The sequence below is a fragment of the Accipiter gentilis genome, chromosome 19, assembly GCF_929443795.1.
Source record: "Accipiter gentilis chromosome 19, bAccGen1.1, whole genome shotgun sequence".
In the NCBI taxonomy this organism is placed as follows: Eukaryota; Metazoa; Chordata; class Aves; order Accipitriformes; family Accipitridae; genus Astur; species Astur gentilis.
The window spans coordinates 24519434-24536125 of NC_064898.1; the positions used below are offsets into that span (position 1 = coordinate 24519434).

General features: G+C 44.6%; 2 protein-coding genes across 7 annotated transcripts in view; one reads left to right on the top strand and one right to left on the bottom strand.

Annotated features, from left to right (window-relative positions):
• Window positions 1–5374: 5374 nt before the first annotated feature.
• Window positions 5375–15953, bottom strand: AAMDC (adipogenesis associated Mth938 domain containing). 5 transcript variants are annotated; one of them, XM_049823636.1, is made up of 5 exons: window positions 12972–15166; window positions 12718–12868; window positions 11375–11525; window positions 6767–6862; window positions 5375–6009 (listed from the first exon to the last, which is right to left on the bottom strand). In XM_049823636.1, exons 3-5 carry the CDS (start codon window positions 11504–11506, stop codon window positions 5869–5871), a joined length of 369 nt encoding a protein of 122 aa, XP_049679593.1. In that variant the 5' UTR covers window positions 11507–11525; window positions 12718–12868; window positions 12972–15166; the 3' UTR covers window positions 5375–5868. The 5 variants fall into 5 exon arrangements, with proteins under 5 accessions (XP_049679593.1, XP_049679592.1, XP_049679591.1 ...); XM_049823635.1 differs by lacking the exons at window positions 12718–12868; window positions 12972–15166 and adding an exon at window positions 15865–15953; XM_049823634.1 differs by lacking the exons at window positions 12718–12868; window positions 12972–15166 and adding an exon at window positions 15189–15279.
• The window catches only part of RSF1 (remodeling and spacing factor 1), a 65612-nt gene continuing 64452 nt past the window's right edge, over window positions 15533–16692 (top strand). Inside the window, exon 1 of one of the 2 annotated variants that reach the window (XM_049823628.1) lies at window positions 15533–15804. In XM_049823628.1, the coding sequence (XP_049679585.1) occupies window positions 15600–15804 (205 nt within the window). In that variant the 5' untranslated portion in view covers window positions 15533–15599. The remainder of the gene's footprint in view (window positions 15805–16692) is intronic. The other variant, XM_049823630.1, reaches the window with a different exon arrangement.

The window sequence follows — 16692 nt, forward strand, 5'->3', positions numbered from 1 at the left end:
TGCTAATCTGTTTCCTCTTTATTCTATGAGTGAACGTGCATGCCTGCATGGTCCTAGGCTAGTAAGAGATTACAGCAAGTTTTTGTGATTTTGTTTGAATTTTTTAGTACTGACATGTTGTGCTTCAAAGACTCATAACCATAAAACTGTTCAGCTGCTTTTAGGTATTCTTGAATTAAATATCCTTTCTTAGTGCTACTGCTCTTACAAACTGGTTTTTGGTATTTCACTGTTAGGGTGCTGCTGTGAAAACCTCCTGCACGTGTAACAGCCGAGTTGTTACCATCTGACTTCTCTTTGGCATCCTCAGCTCGGTTCCCAGCGGACGAGGGTTGGTGCACATCTCTTACTGTGAAGCTGTGTCCGGACAGGTACTTGATGAGTTGAACTAGCTCATTACAGACTTTTTTTTCCTCTCTCAATTTTACACTTCACCAGTATTTCTGCAGTTTGTCATCCCAATAAATGCTTCTAATTTAAATGGTGTCCATACGCTCCAGGCCACGACTGATGCTTTGGTGGGCAGAGCAGAGACCAGGGGCCGAGGGAATGCCCGTTCCGTCCTGAACGCTGTCCCTCGCTGTCAGCGCAGCGAAGCTTTCGTGCTCTTGGTGGACCTGCAGATAAACCCTCTGGGTTAGCCAGCCGTCCAGCATAACCTCTGCCTTTCTTCAAGGTAGTTCGGCTGCTCTGCGGTTATCGGTATTTGAGTTATGATTTATCGTTTGTTCCCAGGCCACAGATAACCAAACAGCTACTCCATTCTGGACAATTTTTTTTTTTCTTTTTCATTTTCAGTATAAAATCTTGGCATCTTTTTCTCTCTTTCTGAGCACTGGAACAAATTTGTACTGTGTTGCTCCCCTCGTGCTGTGCTTGAGCTCCTTTCATATAACATACTAGGCAAAGATCACTCACTTTCTGTATTACCACCAACTGAGAATCAAATACTGAAGGGCTATAAAAAAGTTCTTCACCTGTAATTTCAAGATGCCTAAAACTACTTGAAAATTAAGACTGCTACAAACATTTCCAATCTCCTAATGAGAGTATTCCATAGTTGGCTTCTTGATTGCATCCTGTATTTTTTTCTCTTGATTCCTAGTTTGAATTGTGGAGGAATTCGTATGTTGTTCCTTTTCTTCTTAGGTTTCACCTATTCAAGCAGATGACTAACTCATTGGCATTTTAACTGAATTGAAAAGAAGTGTTCTGTAACACTGATGATCTTAAGATTCAATATCAAATGCTGTTTCCTTAACACTGTACTCTTTCCAAGATTCAAATTTACCTTTGATTTCCCCACTATGTGGGTAAGCAGACTTGTAAACATAGAATCACAGAATGGTTTGGGTTGGAAAGGACCTTGAAGACCATCTAGTTCCAACCCCCCTGCCGTGGGCAGGGACACCTTCCACTAGACCAGGTTGCTCAAAGCCCCATCCAACCTGGCCTTGAACACTTCCAAGGAAGGGGCATCCACAACTTCTCTGGGCAACCTGTTCCAGTGCCTCACCACCCTTGTAGTTAAGAATTTCCTCCTTACATCTAATTTAAATCTACCCTCTTTCAGTTAAAACCATTACCCCTCATCCTGTCACTACACTCCCTGGTAAAACATCCTTTGTAAAATATCCCTTGTGACTATGTTATATTGGAGCAGGTCTTTCTGTACAGTACACTACTACTCTCTTGCTACTGTTCTCTACCTTTGCCCTTCTTACTAAGTATGTGTTTGCTTTTGTTTTGTTATTTTTTTGGTTGGTTCGTTGTGGTTTTTTTAACTGCTTACCTTGATCTCCAGTTTATTTTAGCTTACTTTCTCTTTTAAATGCATTTTCACACTGTGTTCCAACATACGGGAAATGTGAAAGGAAATTTGTATAAAAGGTAAGCATTCTGAGATTTTGTTGTAGTTGTTTAAATCTAGATACTGACTTTTTCCTCCCACCCTCAGGTTAGAGACATTTAGGCTTTTCTGCTCTCAACAATACTGGCGTTCATGCTCTCTGTGGAGCTCCAGGACTTTCTGTCATCTCAGAAGTGTCTCTACCCATTCACTGGTTGTCCTTTAATTTTGGCTAACACTATACTTCTGCACTGCAATAGCCTAAGAGATAATGGATCTCAGAATGAAAAGCAAAACAAAGGGTCGTACTCGTGCACAAAGCTAATTCTCATCTTTCATCTCTATTGAAGAGGGAACAGAGCACTTCAGATCACAGGGAGTACAGGGAGATTCTGTTCTCTCAGGTGTTTGCCAGTGAAGGAACATGGTGCCAGTAGAGAGCTGCAGCCATAGGGAGATTGAGCAATCCAGAATCAAGGGCAAATAATTTGCCAAAAAATAACAATGTTCAAACACCCCTCACCTCTGCATTTTACCTCCCATAAGGCATAAGGGAAGAGGGTCAAGAATCTGGCAGAGAGAGGAAAAGGCTGAGCTTAGTGGTTTGAAAACGTGTTGTTGTGTTTACTGTTTTTTCAGATTTAATTATACATGGCAACTGTATGTGTGGGAAGCCTGGCTCTGGATGCTTTTAATGGGAAATTCATCATCAGCTTGCTGCAGTCCACTGAAATTCATTAGGCCAATTCTTAGAACTTTGTAAGTAAATAATGCAATTATCAAGTCAAGAACTCCTAAAACAATGCATAAATGTCCGTGGAACAAAGTTGAAGCTTACGAGATATTAACTCAAACCTGGTCTGACCTTCATGTATCTGATCTTAAAAAGCACAGGAAAAACTAAGTGGGCAGGTACAGTCCCTGCAAAAAGTACCAAGCAAGTTCTTGGGAAGACAAAAGAACAGGGCAGGCATTTAAATTAGGACCATATGAGATCATCTTGGGTTCCAGCTCATGGCGATGGGTTTCCTCTGGATTCCTGTCTTGCCTGTCTGAATTCTCAAATCTTTTGACTGAGTCAGAGATACAATTGCTGTTTTCATCTTATTTCACTCGCCTCGTCCAGTTCATTCCTAGTAGCAGGCACTAGGAATGGGGGAGCAGGCTGCCTTTTCAGTTTACAATTTGCTAATGCAAAATTGGTGGGACTTCAAAATGAAGTTTGAAGGCTCACGAATGCTAGGCTTTTGCACAAACGCTGCCCGACGTCCCTTAAAAATGCTGGTCGCGTCGTGTTCGGTGTGCCTGTGAGCCTTTTTATGGCCTCTTTCTCCTGGCTGCCAGCTCGCACGTGCTGCTTCACAAAGATAAGGGCTGGGGACCGACCCGCTGGGCGGCGGAGCAGCTGGGGTGGAATCTGCCTGGCACCCGGCCCAGCCGTGGCTCTGCCTTAATGAGAGCGTCAGGGTGGGAGTTCGCTGCCTACTGGGAGATCGTTTTCCTGGTGGGAGGCAGAGGAGTGGGGTATGCGAGAAATCCTGCCCTATAAAAGTGCATTCCCATGATTTGGGCGACGAGCCTGTAATTTTAGCAAATTATTTATGGCTCTAGCTGAAAGCAGCGATTTAAGAAAGATACCGTTCTGAGCTCTGGTTGAATTTTTTCGATGAATCAGTCCCAGCTGTTTCCACCATGTAGCAAAGCCATTTCAGGCACCAAGGAGGAAATGGGGCTTTCAGTGACTGGAGCAGCCCAAGTGGAGCGGCCGCTTTTGTGGGAACTGACAAAGCCGACTCGGGAAGCTGTGACAGCAGCAGGAATAGAAGATAGGGATGGAAAAAACTTGCAGCAGATAAGTCTCCTTGTGGACACCGAAATTTTGTACGGATGGTAGCAAAACTTGGCGGATTTACCTTTAAAAAGAGAAATCCATTTCTCCCTGTTTTAGAAGTGGAATCTTCTGTATCCTACCGGTTGCCAAATGAAAGGCACAATTAAGAGGCTGCAGCACAAAGCTGGCTAGGGCGCACCTCTGAAAGTCACCTGGCAATGCTACACGGGGTTTGCTCCTCCCATGCCTTTTGGGAGCGCAAAACACATCGTGCGGGTGACAGGAGCCCACGGTATTTTTCTCAAATGCAGCACCTGGGCTGAGCAGTTTTGTTGGATGTGGCTTCATCATTAACGTGCCACGTTAGTATGAAAATATTTTAAAAAAATGAAAAAAAGAAAAAAAGGAAAAAAACCCTGGAAGTGAAAGTTTAGGTGTTTGCTCAACTTCTCCTAACAGTGTAACTCGCATATGGCAGTACTTATAAAAAATGGAATTGCCCTCTCAGTAAAAACCTTACAAAGCCTCTTCCTATTTAAGGCTGCCTTAAGGCCCAAAAGCTCACAAAATAACACAACTATATGACTGTGATCAAGAGAGTCAAACCACCTCCACTGTAAGATAATGACATTTAATGCAAAAAGTCTTCACGCTCTGCAGATTGGTAGGAACTGGTTCTACTGGCATTCCCTTGGGATGACTACGGTCTTCTGGGTCAGTGGTTCACCTTCTACTTCGCACCATGCAAGTTATTCAGAAAAATGTCATAGCAGTTACGATGAGAATTGTACCGGCTGGTGTGTCAGAGAGCACAGATGCAGCTGGAAAGGCAGTTCTTGCTGGTTTTGGTAAGATCTTGCCTCAAATATAGCTACACTAGTAGAAAATACTGGCGTAATTAGGAGATGGCAAGATAAAATTTTCACATACTCACTTTCCCTTTGCTTTTACACCACATTGTATTTTATCAGATAAAAGGTTTTAAATGATTGCTAGAGCAAATAAACAGAAAAAGAACATAGTATTTTGTGAAGGGTTATTCTTGGGTCTTGGGAAAGTCATGTTCTCATACTGATCTAAGCCTCTCTGCTACTACTTGGATAGCTCCAAGTGCCTCAGGGCTTTTATAGTGTCATCTTTGTACTTTCATTAACACACACAGACTTCATACGCACGGATCAAGAATTACTGAGCCTGATGGGAAAAAAATCGACAGTAGGTAACTTGTAACTGGTAATATTAACAGAAGCCCACCAAGAACAGCAACTACGAGAACTTTTTAAATTTTCAGTGTAATAATATGGTTGTTGGCACAATGTTTAGGTCACCAGATAATGATGACCAGTGAGAATTCCCACATCTGTTCCGAACTTGCTAGCAGCAATTTAGACTGATTTCCTAAAAATCAACATTTTATGTTGCAAAATCTACTTTTGTGATAAATCTTTCTGATGATTTTAAGCACAGAGAGATTTTTGAATGGATACATCTTGTACCACTCAATCCTCCCACTTCACAATTAATAGGAAAATTCTTCAAGACACAGATTTTGTGTTTATTCCCTGTAGACTTTTTTCCCCCCCTTTTTCCAGGTTCAATGTAAAACTTAAGTGGTAAGTGGTGATGTTCTTGAATTATCACAAACAGATCTGCATAGCCAATATCCTGACTGACGTCACCAGCAGGAGCTAAAGTTGTATGTTCTGGGTTAGCTTTTTAATTTATTGTAACTTATTTATACAGTGGTGGTAAAGTGCTTCTTTACCACTGCTTTGTATCTATCTCCCACTTGATTGTACTCACCAGCTATCTTATGGCTGCATTCCAATAGCTAGTAATGTAATTTCAGGCCATTTCCTAATAAAACTATTCAAAACCTATTATCTTAATTTAGCCAACAGGTGAAAATTTAAGTAACCAGAACATGGACAGTCTTCAGAGGAAGTTTAGGTCAATCTTAAGAATGTATGGAAATGGTTCTGTAATTAAAGGATTTCATTAACAGCCCCCTTTTGTGAGCACTCAATTTGTTTAAATCCTGAACTAATAAACTGTCCTTGCATTTTAAATTGTTAACGCACAAATGCCTTGGCACATAAGTCCACACTGTTGACTGTAATCTGATTCAGCGGAGAGGCGTGTCTGTGATTTGGCTGTGGTCAAGAAAGGCGGAGTGAGCTGTAACGCTTCAGCAGGTTGAATGGAAGACTCCCCCCACTTTGATACCCTGAGCAGCCAGCGCATTGTACTCTTCCACAGCCTTCTCTGTTTGCAAGACCAACACATCAATCCCGTTTTTCTTCAGATAGTCCACAGTGGATGACGGAACCTTGGAAGAGAAAAGGAAATGGGAAGAGCAAGCATTAGGTTCTTTTCCCCTCACACTGTAAGGCTTGAAGAAAAACAGGTACTGGTGCCATTTGTTAGTAGATGCACTTAAGTAACTGATAGTAGCCAAATTGATAATATGCTTAGATATTGCTAAGATTGATTTTTTTTTTTCTCCTCAATAACCCTACTTTTATATACACACCTCCTGTTTCTCCTTACACCATTTAAAATGCAGCCCTTTCTTATAAAACTAAACAGAACTGGAGCTAAAGGTAATTAAATCTAAACAAGGTGTTACTCACCTCACCAAAAAAGCTAAAGAATTGCTTCTCATGTAGTAAAGCTCAGCACTTCTGAGCTTCCTGTAGCTAGTTTCTCTGTTGAAATGACACCCTGCCAACATTAGTAACAAAAATGCCTAATTATCAAAGTATCTACAGCAGGCTAGAGAGCTAGTTCATAACCTATTCTAAGAGGGGGGGGACTAATGACATTGTAAAAAATTCTCCTTGTTTAAATTGCTCCTGTAGCAGAACGGAAACCTGGTTTACTGCTTGACATTGACGCTAATACAGAGGAGCTCAAATGCTGGTTTTTTCAGGAGGAAAAGGACTCCTGGCAGGAGCTCAGTCATGCTAACTCAGCATCCTGAATTTTTTCCTTCTTAGTAAAGCATCAGACATTTTCCCCCACCCTGCTGATCAGCGAGAAAACGAACAGTTCTAGTTTATGTTTCTCATGGAAGAAAAACCTACCTGCAAAGCCTCACTCATGCCACGACCAATCACCATAGTTTTAACACCCTTCTTGACAACTTCTTCAAGGTCAGCTGGTTGCACTCCTGGAGAATGCTAAGTGTCGGGGGGGGAAATAACAGTCTGTGTACTGACAGCATCAACCAGGAAAGCTTCGTCTACATGTTTCAAAGCTGTCCACTGAGTAGCAGGGTAAATTAGCAGTACCAAAACATAACACAACCCTCTTTTCTGCATACACACAGGAGAGAACATTGGTAATTAAAAAAGGTATTTTATATGCAGATGAAGGATGATAGTTAATTGATGGCAATATTATCACTCTTTATTAAACAGTTAATAAAGAGATGCATTACACATTTCTAAAATATTTACATCTAACAACTAGCATTTTATAAATATTAACAGTTAAAGTGAAATCAATAAATAGCAACATATTGCAGTTTGTTTTCCAATGAACAAACTCTTTTTGTAACTCTTTTTGCAAGCCAAAGTTTGCTCACTTTAATTACAAAGAGCTCCTCAAATAATTAAAATGATTAATTCTTTTCTTGTTTACTTTGCAAATCTCATTTACCAAAGAGGACTGAAACATATTGGTTAGCTTCATTTCACTTAATGGTTTCCATTTCTGCACTATTCTTAATTTTGAGAAAGGAATATTTGAAACCAAACTCCTCAAAGAAAAAGAACTTTAACAGCATGTTGATTGTTACTGCTAGTATGCTTTAAATACATGAATCCACAAATACACCAGTAATGTTAATATAAAACATTACTAATCATACTAATTCTCCTCCTGGATTCAATCTCTACACATCTCTGTATAGCCAAGTATCCAACCTGTGGCTAGAATTTGGCCCCTCTTTGGTGTGCATTTTTTTAAACCCATAAATACTACTCATATGCCCCCCCCCACACACACTTTTTTTGGGTAGGATTCTTAAGTTCTTTTAGAGGACCACAATGAGTTTCTCACTTGAAGTAGGTAATGCCATGGTGGACTTCTGGAGAACGTTATTTTTATGATTCATGCCCTATACTTCCAGAAAATACTACATTCTTTGAATGAATTTAGGTCAAAGCACCAGCTTAACAATTGGCTTCTGTTGTTCCATTGGTTAGTGAGCTTTTCTCTTTGACATCCTTAGGTCCTCTCTTGTTCTTTTTCCCCTGCCCAAGTCTTCAGCAGCTGATGCTGCAGCCTCACACAAGGTGTTGGAGTTGTCTTCTCAGCCCTGTGCTTGCCTCACCTTGCAGAACAGAGCAAGCCAGACTTTTCAACCTGAAACAAACACATGAGCTCCTGAAATTGCAGGTGAGGGAAACCTTCCATGGTTGGGTGCCACTTTCAATGAGTGGATTAAATTTATCCCGCAAGAAAGCCTTTAGCCTGGCTGGTATCTGGAATTTCAGCAACAGAGATGGTTCACCTTTATGGTTCTCCAAGTTCATAGAATCACCAAATATCTTAAGTTGGAAGGGACCCATAAGGACCATCGAGTCCAACTCCCTGCTCCTCACAGGACTACCCATAACTAAACCATATGACTAGGAGTGTTGTCCAGATGCTCCTTGAACTCTGGTAGGCTTGGTACCCTGGGGAGCCTGTTCCAATAACTGACCATCCTCTCAGTGAAGAGCCGTCTCCTAACATCCAGTCTGAACTTCCCCTTCATTCCATTTCCTCATGTCCTGTCGCTGGTCACCAGGGAGAAAAGATCAGCACGTCCCCCTCCACTGCCCCCCTTGAGGAAGTTGTAGCCTGGCATGAGGTCACCCCTCAGCTTTCTCTTCTCCAAGCTGAACAAACCAAGCGACCTCAGCTGCCCCTCCTAAGTCTTGCTCTTGAGGCCTTTCACCACCTTGGTTGCCCTCCTCTGGACACACTCAGTTTGATGTCCTTTTTGTACGGAGGTGCCCAAAACTGCACACAGCACTTGAGGTGGGGCCACACCAGTGCAGCATCGAGCTGGACAATCACCTCCCTCGACCGGCCAGCTAGGCTGTGCTTGATGCACCCCAGGACACGGCTGGTCCTTTTGGCTGCCAGGGCCAACGGCTGTGCCCATTGACATTTGATATCTGCACCTAGAACGCAGAGGTCACTTTAATATGCTGAGCTTTCTCAGACCGAATTATTGCAAGTACATGTTTATGACAGAATAGGTAATGCTTTTCCTTTGGGTTTTTTTAAAGCTGACTCAAAACTTAGACAAAAAGAACTGGTACATTTTACTGCAATTACAATAATTAGATTGCTGGGGAAGGTTTGCTGTCATATGATAAGTAGTCTTGAGACATTAAAGCCATGGAACAAAAGGATTTTCTTCGGTTACACAAGACACTCTGATGTGGGGGCTTCCGCATGTTTTGTAGGAAACTAGTGTCATTAAAGTAACATGATGGAATCACTGTATCGTTCTTGATTTGACAGCTGGAAGGGAAGAGGAAGGGCAGTAGAATTTCTTGCCTATTTTGTTCTCCGGCCTTCCTTTCAGGAATTACTACTTCTTTTCTCCCATTAGCAGACGGCACTGATTTGCAGCCAGCCAGGGAGGCTGCCTTTCATCCCCAAGGGTTAAGGTCATAAGAACTATTACAGTTACTTACAGAACCTTGCAGAGCCAGTTACACAATTTGCTCGATGAAAGAACTATATACTATACAGCAGCCTGATAGCAAAGAAGGAAAGGAAGCAATTTGTCCCACACTGTAGTTGGAAATAGGACCAGCATTGCTTGTTTCCCAAACTTCAGCTCCACCTACCCCCAGGAAAAACATGCTCAAAGAAAGTAGGCACACTGTAGTAAAGAAACGTGCAGAAAATGCATCTGGTGAATTTCCAGTGCTGATCAGATTAACTTTTTTGTACTTCCAGAGTTGGAGATGCAGTTTAGAAAAGCTTAGTTCTATTCTCACATTTGTCACTTGCTATTTGTTTTTAAACCAAATCACCTAACTCCTCATAGCTGCAAGGGGGACAGAACTGACCTAAAGCAGGAGCCTTACAAGTGACTTGTATAAGGCAAAACCTAAATAGGTGGGTTTTACTTCTGGATCATATAAAAGGATGCCAGAAAACCTACCTCCCCAAATAACCCAACTTTCCCTCCCCCTCTGATTTTAACATAGACTTGTTTTTCTTGTTTCAGTTGAAGGACTCCTCTAAGGACTTTTATGGACTTAAAAGCTTTTATTTGTCACCTGAAGATATCACTTGTCAGAAACTTTAAAAGGAAAGTACAGCCTCCTAAAGGTTAGTAGGTGGTTATAATTTGAAACCAAAGTTTTCAAGCGGTCAGAATTAATATCAAAATGTGATTGATCTGGGAACTAGTTGGGAACTTTTCAGCTACTGTAGCTGTTCTGCTTCTCCTGTCCTATGTGTGTATAAACCAGGAAAACAGTATCGTCAAATAAACAAAAAGTGACTCTCACCACCCATTTGAACAGCCAGGGAAAGCTTCATTTTTTATAATCAGACCATAAATGAAATATATTTAAAAAGGTTACATACACAGCTATCTTTCTCTCTGCAAGGTACAGATATCTTTGCATGACAGCACTACCTTTCTCTTGGCATTACATACTCTGTATAAACTGAACTCTGACAGCTTAAAAACTTCTGTTCCCCCAAAGATTACAGATTAAGTTCCAAAACCAAACGTTCTACCCTTCAGTTGCGTCAAGATGAATTCAACAGAGCTGTATCCTCAGTGCGGATAGGGCTGCCAGTGCTGGGTCTAAGACCTGATCAGTACATAGTTCTTTTGTGCTTTAACTTTTGCTTAGAAAGTATGGATTTTTTTCTTCTAGCCAATACAGCTATCCTAGCGCAAGCCCTAACATGGAGAGAATTATCAACATCAAGTTCCTAATGCAATAGATGTTACACTGCTTCTAAATCTGGAACATCAATACTAACTATTCCATGTACTTTTATACAATTCTGATGATAGCATTTACAGATAAAGTTTAAAAATTGTGAGGGCAAGCGCTTAGTATATGGCTACCAAGAGAAGTCATTGTGTGGTTAGCCAGACTGTGAGCTTTTCATGGAGAAACCAGTGTGTATGACACTGTATCTGCATATTTTTCCTCTGAAATAAGTACAAGGGACCCCAAGGAAAAGGATATAAACTAAACCACATGCATTGTTGTCTTCCAAGCACTTAAGGTCAGTTACTGTCGATTTAACTTCCCATAAATTTTTTTCCTCTCCCACTCAAGACAACTTTTGTTTACACAGTCTGAAAAAAGGTTGTTACCAGCATCTTATGACAATCGCACTCCTAATCAAACGCAGAATGCTGTTTGAGACCTCCAAGGCGTGTGACAGTGGTCTGGTCAGGGTAGCTGTGAGGCCTGGTGGCAACAGTTGCTACACCCTGTCACTGGTAGGACGTTGTGTGTCTGCAGTCCTCTGACCTCTCCGCACAGTCACTTCTAAAACACACACTCTGTTCTTCCCAGGAAAAGTCTAACGATTAGATGAAAGCAAAAGGCAGCTGGCTGAATTTCTGGCTGGAACTGTAACAACTGTTCTCTGGACCATTTTCAGAGTCCTGTTTAAAATGCAGGATAGATAGTAAACAGCAAACTTACATTAGTCCCAGTTTCTCTCCAATCCCAGGTTCGGCTTCCTCCTGGCCATACTTTGCAGTCCTTATATGTTGTAGAGCAGCCTTTCACCTTCATCTGACCCCAAGAAAGGGAAGCAATTTCGGGGGAAGACATCACAAAGTTGAACCAAAGTCTGGAAAAAGGATATTTAATACATAACATCAGGCTAACATATGCAGCATGTTAATAAAACCAGAAAATTCTGTCCTTGCCCCAAGGAGCTAGGAAGGAAATGCTATTACAGACTTTATCTACATGATTTTGTGACAACAGAATTGAACTGAGGATCAGCAGATTTGTTGAATTACCAGTCCTCTTGGGGATTTTGTGCAGGATTTTGGGCAAATCATTTTACATGCTAAATCTATACAAGTATTGGGTGCTCAACTTTTGAAACTATCGACAGGGATCAGGTCCCAGAATATCCCCTCACATCTGGGTTTTAATCTTCTCCCCAAAATGTACAATGAAGATGATAATAATTTCCTAAAATATCTGAGAGATACACTGTTTCTTTGGCCGCTTTATTAATGTAAAGCCGCAAATGAGGTTAAAAAAATCCCAAACAAACCAACCCAATAGAAAAGCCATGAACAAAACAATGGCATTGCCATATTGCTGCAGCAAACAAGACGTCCAGAGACCTAAAGGGGTCAAGCCTTCTTTCCCTAGTCATTCCTTCCAGAGGCCAAGTCTCTCTATGTAATGTCTCAGGATAGTTAAACACTCAATATCTTTTCTACTGTTTGACCTCAATCTTCATTGTTTCAACTTAAACCCATTATTTCTAATCCTTTCTGTGGTGGACAAGGAGAACAGCTTAATCTGTCTTTTCCTCCATCTTTTGTTTTCCTGAAGACTTAACTCTTAGTCTTTTTTCCTTTCTAAAAGAAAGATTAAATAAACTTCCCTTCAGTCATGTTTTCTAAATGTCTGCTTATTTTCTCCTTTTTTTTCCCTGGCAGCCAACAATTGTTATGCATCTTTCCTTTATGTCTGTTGCCTAGAACTAGACAGAGTGCTCCAGCTGAGACCTTATCACCGCTGCTATACACCAACCGCTTTTTGGTATTAGCCGCAGTCATTTTTAGATCTGCTATCACAATCACAGCTGGGCATCAGTAGGGCAGGGACTCTGCCTCATAAAGCACCACCTCACCCCACCATGAGAGCTTACGCCCTCTTCACAGTCCTTCACATTACTGCAGTCTGATTGCTGGTGTGATTCTGGCAGTAGGCGACAAGAAGGGACTCACGCGGTGATACCCTGGGAACGCTCGAGACTAGCATGGCAGTCAATTGACACGTCTCAAGGATGGAGTCACCCTTCTGCCCTTCCAGTTCAGAAGGAAGATGGTCTGAAATCCGCATTATGAAGAAAACTGGTTGTTTCTGCAGTAAAAAGAGCTCTGCTCCTGGATGATCCAGAAAACCTCAGTGGCAGATCCTTCCAGACATGCAGTTTCTCATCCTTTACTTGTTAATTGTTCAATTCACCAGGAAAAAAGAAATCGATCATGGAACCCTGGTGGCACAGATTAAAGAGAGAGCCCTCGCAAAAGAGAAATCTTTGGATTACCAGGCTGCCAGTCCTCCTGGAAGCCTCCCTTTCTGTCTTGCACGTGCTACAGCAAACCACAGTTCAGCTAGACAGGAGATGCTCTTCTCAGATTGCCAGGAGCAGACCTCAGCATCCTGCTTCAAACATCACATGAAGTAAAGACTGCGTTACTTTGGACGCAGCACAGGACTGAGTCTGCCAGAGGTGCTTCTTCCACAGAATAGCGGGGCGATTCTTTTCTTTCTTGTTCCTTTGTGAAGTTAGTGGCACATGTGCCCTGCCAAACAGGAAGCCAGGCAAGCAGCTATGGGGGAGTGAAACTTGCTTGGATTCATATATTCTAGATACTCTCAGTACACATCCGCAACGCAACGGATTCAAACAAAGGTGTGTAAGACTGTTTTTCCAAAAAACTGCTTGAAGGGAGATTATAGCAGAAGAAATAACCCACAATAGTCCCAACAGAATGAATCACCCATCAACAAAAGCGTAAAGGCTGAAAAAAAACACCCAGAACCTGGCTCTGAAGAATGAAAGTAACTTTTGCCTGTGCTAGTTTTGAGAGGAAATGGCAGAATTAGACCTGGAGGGTAGACAGAGGTGAACAAACAATAAAATGACTAGGAACATCAGACTCCCCAACCTAAATAGTATTACAAGGCTGGGACTGTGCGATCAAACAGGCACAAACTGCAAATGGGCGAGCAAGGGTTCCATACTATCTTTTCCAAACAGCACAAAAATATATAAATAACAGAAATGAAGAAATAAAACTTAAAAGCCATAAATAAAATTTTTTCATCTAAAGTGGTTTCCCTTAATACTGCCAGAGAATATCAGTAAGGTCAGGTCATTTAACTAATAAGAGTATCTTAAATTGGAGTAAGAATGAACTTTTTAACAGGAACTTTGTACATTCTTGACGCAGGGCATGGTCCAATCACCAATCAGCAAGGAGTAGGAAAATATTGCCAGCAAATGAGTTGGGTTTTTTAATTATTCACTGTGACAAATGTACAGCACCAAAATACGCAGTACCACTTAAGACCAAAAGAGACCATGAACTGTAAGACTCACATGTATAACCTAAAATAGCAATTTTTGTAAATTGCAGTAGTCCAAACGCAAAGACATGGAGGAGAAATGGTTCAGGAATCCATAAGCAAAGTTGTAAGAGTTTAAAAACATAGGAAGTAAAGGAAGCAGAAGAGCTTTGAAGGAGGCAAAATACAAGTTAATGCAAGGAGACTATACTGAAAGAAAGGAAGGAAGCAGTGGCTAAGGATGGCAGAAGAAAAAAACAGCTGAGAATGAAACAGAAGAAACTTGAGACTGAAATACAGTCGGGCAAGCAGGTGGATTTTAAAATTGCCAGCACACCTGCCTTCTGTGAAGGTAAACGTTGTTTCAGAGTAGCACCCACCAGCAACAAGTAGAATACAAGAGGTGAACGAGAGCAGTGCACCAGAGAATATTTTATGGAGAGACTCTAGAAGTAAAGAATGTTTTATAAAATCCAAGGCACAACCCAAGATTGAAGAGGATAAAGGTGAAAAAGCAAGTCAGTATATGCCAAGTTTTAGGTAGAACAACTCCTGCAAGGTGTCAAAAGACAACGTAGTTCTCCAGTGCTGCCTGGGAACAGGTTCAGCAGGTGAAGGTGGGTGACTTCCCTGCAGCCAGTGCCATTTCAGAAGTGATACAGCAGCTGGGAAAGAAATCAGGATTTAAAAACTGACGGCAGAAAGGCAAGTCTAAAGGACGGGCTAAGTCTAAATGAACTGGGTAGGGAGAGGGCAGATGTCGAGTTTAAGAACTAGGAAAACATTTTTGGGGAACGCAGTAATCTAATTTTGCTGGGGACCCTGATGAAGGCCAGTTATTGGGGGAGTCACAGAGGGTGGGGTGCTGGTAAGAGGAGAAGAGGGAGAACAAGGCGGGGAGGGGGGAAAGTCCAGAGAACCTAAAGAAGCGGGACGGGGGACGGGGGAGGGTACAACCGCGAGGAGGCAGGGCGAGCGGCACAGCTCTTGTACACCACCACCACCACCACCCCCCCCGAACAAGGCCCTGCTCTCTCCCCCGCCGGGCGGGAAGCGGCCCGCTCCACGGAGCGCCTCCCCGTCCGCGGGACCGGGAACGGAACCGAGCCGAGCCGCCCTCCCTTCCCTTCCCTTCCCGCCTCCCCCCTCACGCTGAGGTGATCCGTTACGACCGTTACGCGCCCGCTCTCACCGCCACACGCGCGCGCGCGACCCCCTGCCCCGCCGGGCGCAACCTCCACCTGTCCCGCGACACTGGGGAGAGGGGAGGAAACATACCCTGCCCTCTCATTGGCCAGCGCCACCTGCCGGTCCCACCCCCTCGCCCATTTCGATTGGCCATGCCGGCGGCCTATTCCCCCCCTCCCAACCGCCCCTTTATAAATAGCCCCGCCCCGCCCAACCGCCGCTCCGCCTTGTTTTCATTCCCCTTGCCGCACGAGGCGGAGGGGAGTCGCCTTGCGCCGCTCTAGCTGCCGCCCCTCCCCTCCCCGTCCCGCCGTTGCATTGTGGGATAGTGGCGGCGCGGCTCGGCAGCGCCCCCTCCCTCCCAGCCCCCCCCCCCCGCCCCCTCCCCAGCTCCTTCTCCATCCTCAGGTCCAAGATGGCGGCGGCGGCGGCGGCGGCTCCTCCGGCTCCATCTCCGCCTCCCCCTCCTCCGGCAGGCCCCTGCTGCCCGGGTTCTTGGCCTAACTTCGCCGTCGTCTGCTCTTTCCTCGAACGCTACGGGGCTTTGCTGGACCTACCCGAGCTGCCCTTCCCCGAACTGGAGCGCGTCCTGCAGCCGCCTCAGGAGCCCGGAGACCAGGGTGAGCGGCCCGGATACCTGCCCCCCCCCCCCCTCACTGCACCCCCCCCCCTCCTCTCACCGTACGGCCGGCTGAGGGGGGGGAGGACGACGACCACGGTGTGGAGAGACGGGGTGGGGGGGCTGGGGTTATTCCCCCCCCCCCCCCCCGCCTCTTCCCGGCCCCGGGGGAGGAGCGCGTTGAGGGAGAGGAGGGGCCTGGGATTCCCGGGGGGGAGAAGAGCCCTCTCCCCCCTCAGCACGGCTCTTCTTTTTTTAGGGGGGAGCAGCTGCTTGTGTGTGTTGGGGGGGGGAGGCAGCTCCCCCTCCACAGCGGAGCACGGGGAGGAGGTGGGGGCCTCCCCCTCCCCCCCCCCCCCCGCCCCGTTTCTCTGGGTTCGTTCCCGAGCTCTGTGAGGCTGGGACCCCTGCAGAAAGCAGGATAAACCTGAAATAACTATTTTTGTTCAGCCTGGCGCTGGCAGCGGGTGTCTTCCATCTCCTCCCCTCCCCCCAGCTTGGGGGTCGCTTCGCTGCCCACCCCCCCACCACCGCCCCCTCGCCATGTATGTGTCCGTTTTTTACATCTCCCCTGAAACAAGGGACACGCACGCACAAGGCGATGTCCTGATCCTCTTTCACTCCCTCTCCTTTCCTCTCTCTGTATGTGGGGGGAAGAGTGGGGGGGGCACAGAGGAGCCCTGCGCCCTCCCCACGGCTGCCGTTGTAGGCCATCTCCTCCCCACACACACAGACAGCCATTGTGTGCCACCTCCATCCCTCCCTTCTCCTCCCTCTCGTCCCCTCTTGTTGGGGGGGGATAAGCTCGCTGCTTGCTTCTTCTCTCTCCCCCCGTCCCCCCCCCGCCACCTGAGCTGTGCGAGGTGGAGGGATGGGTTATGCACTCCAC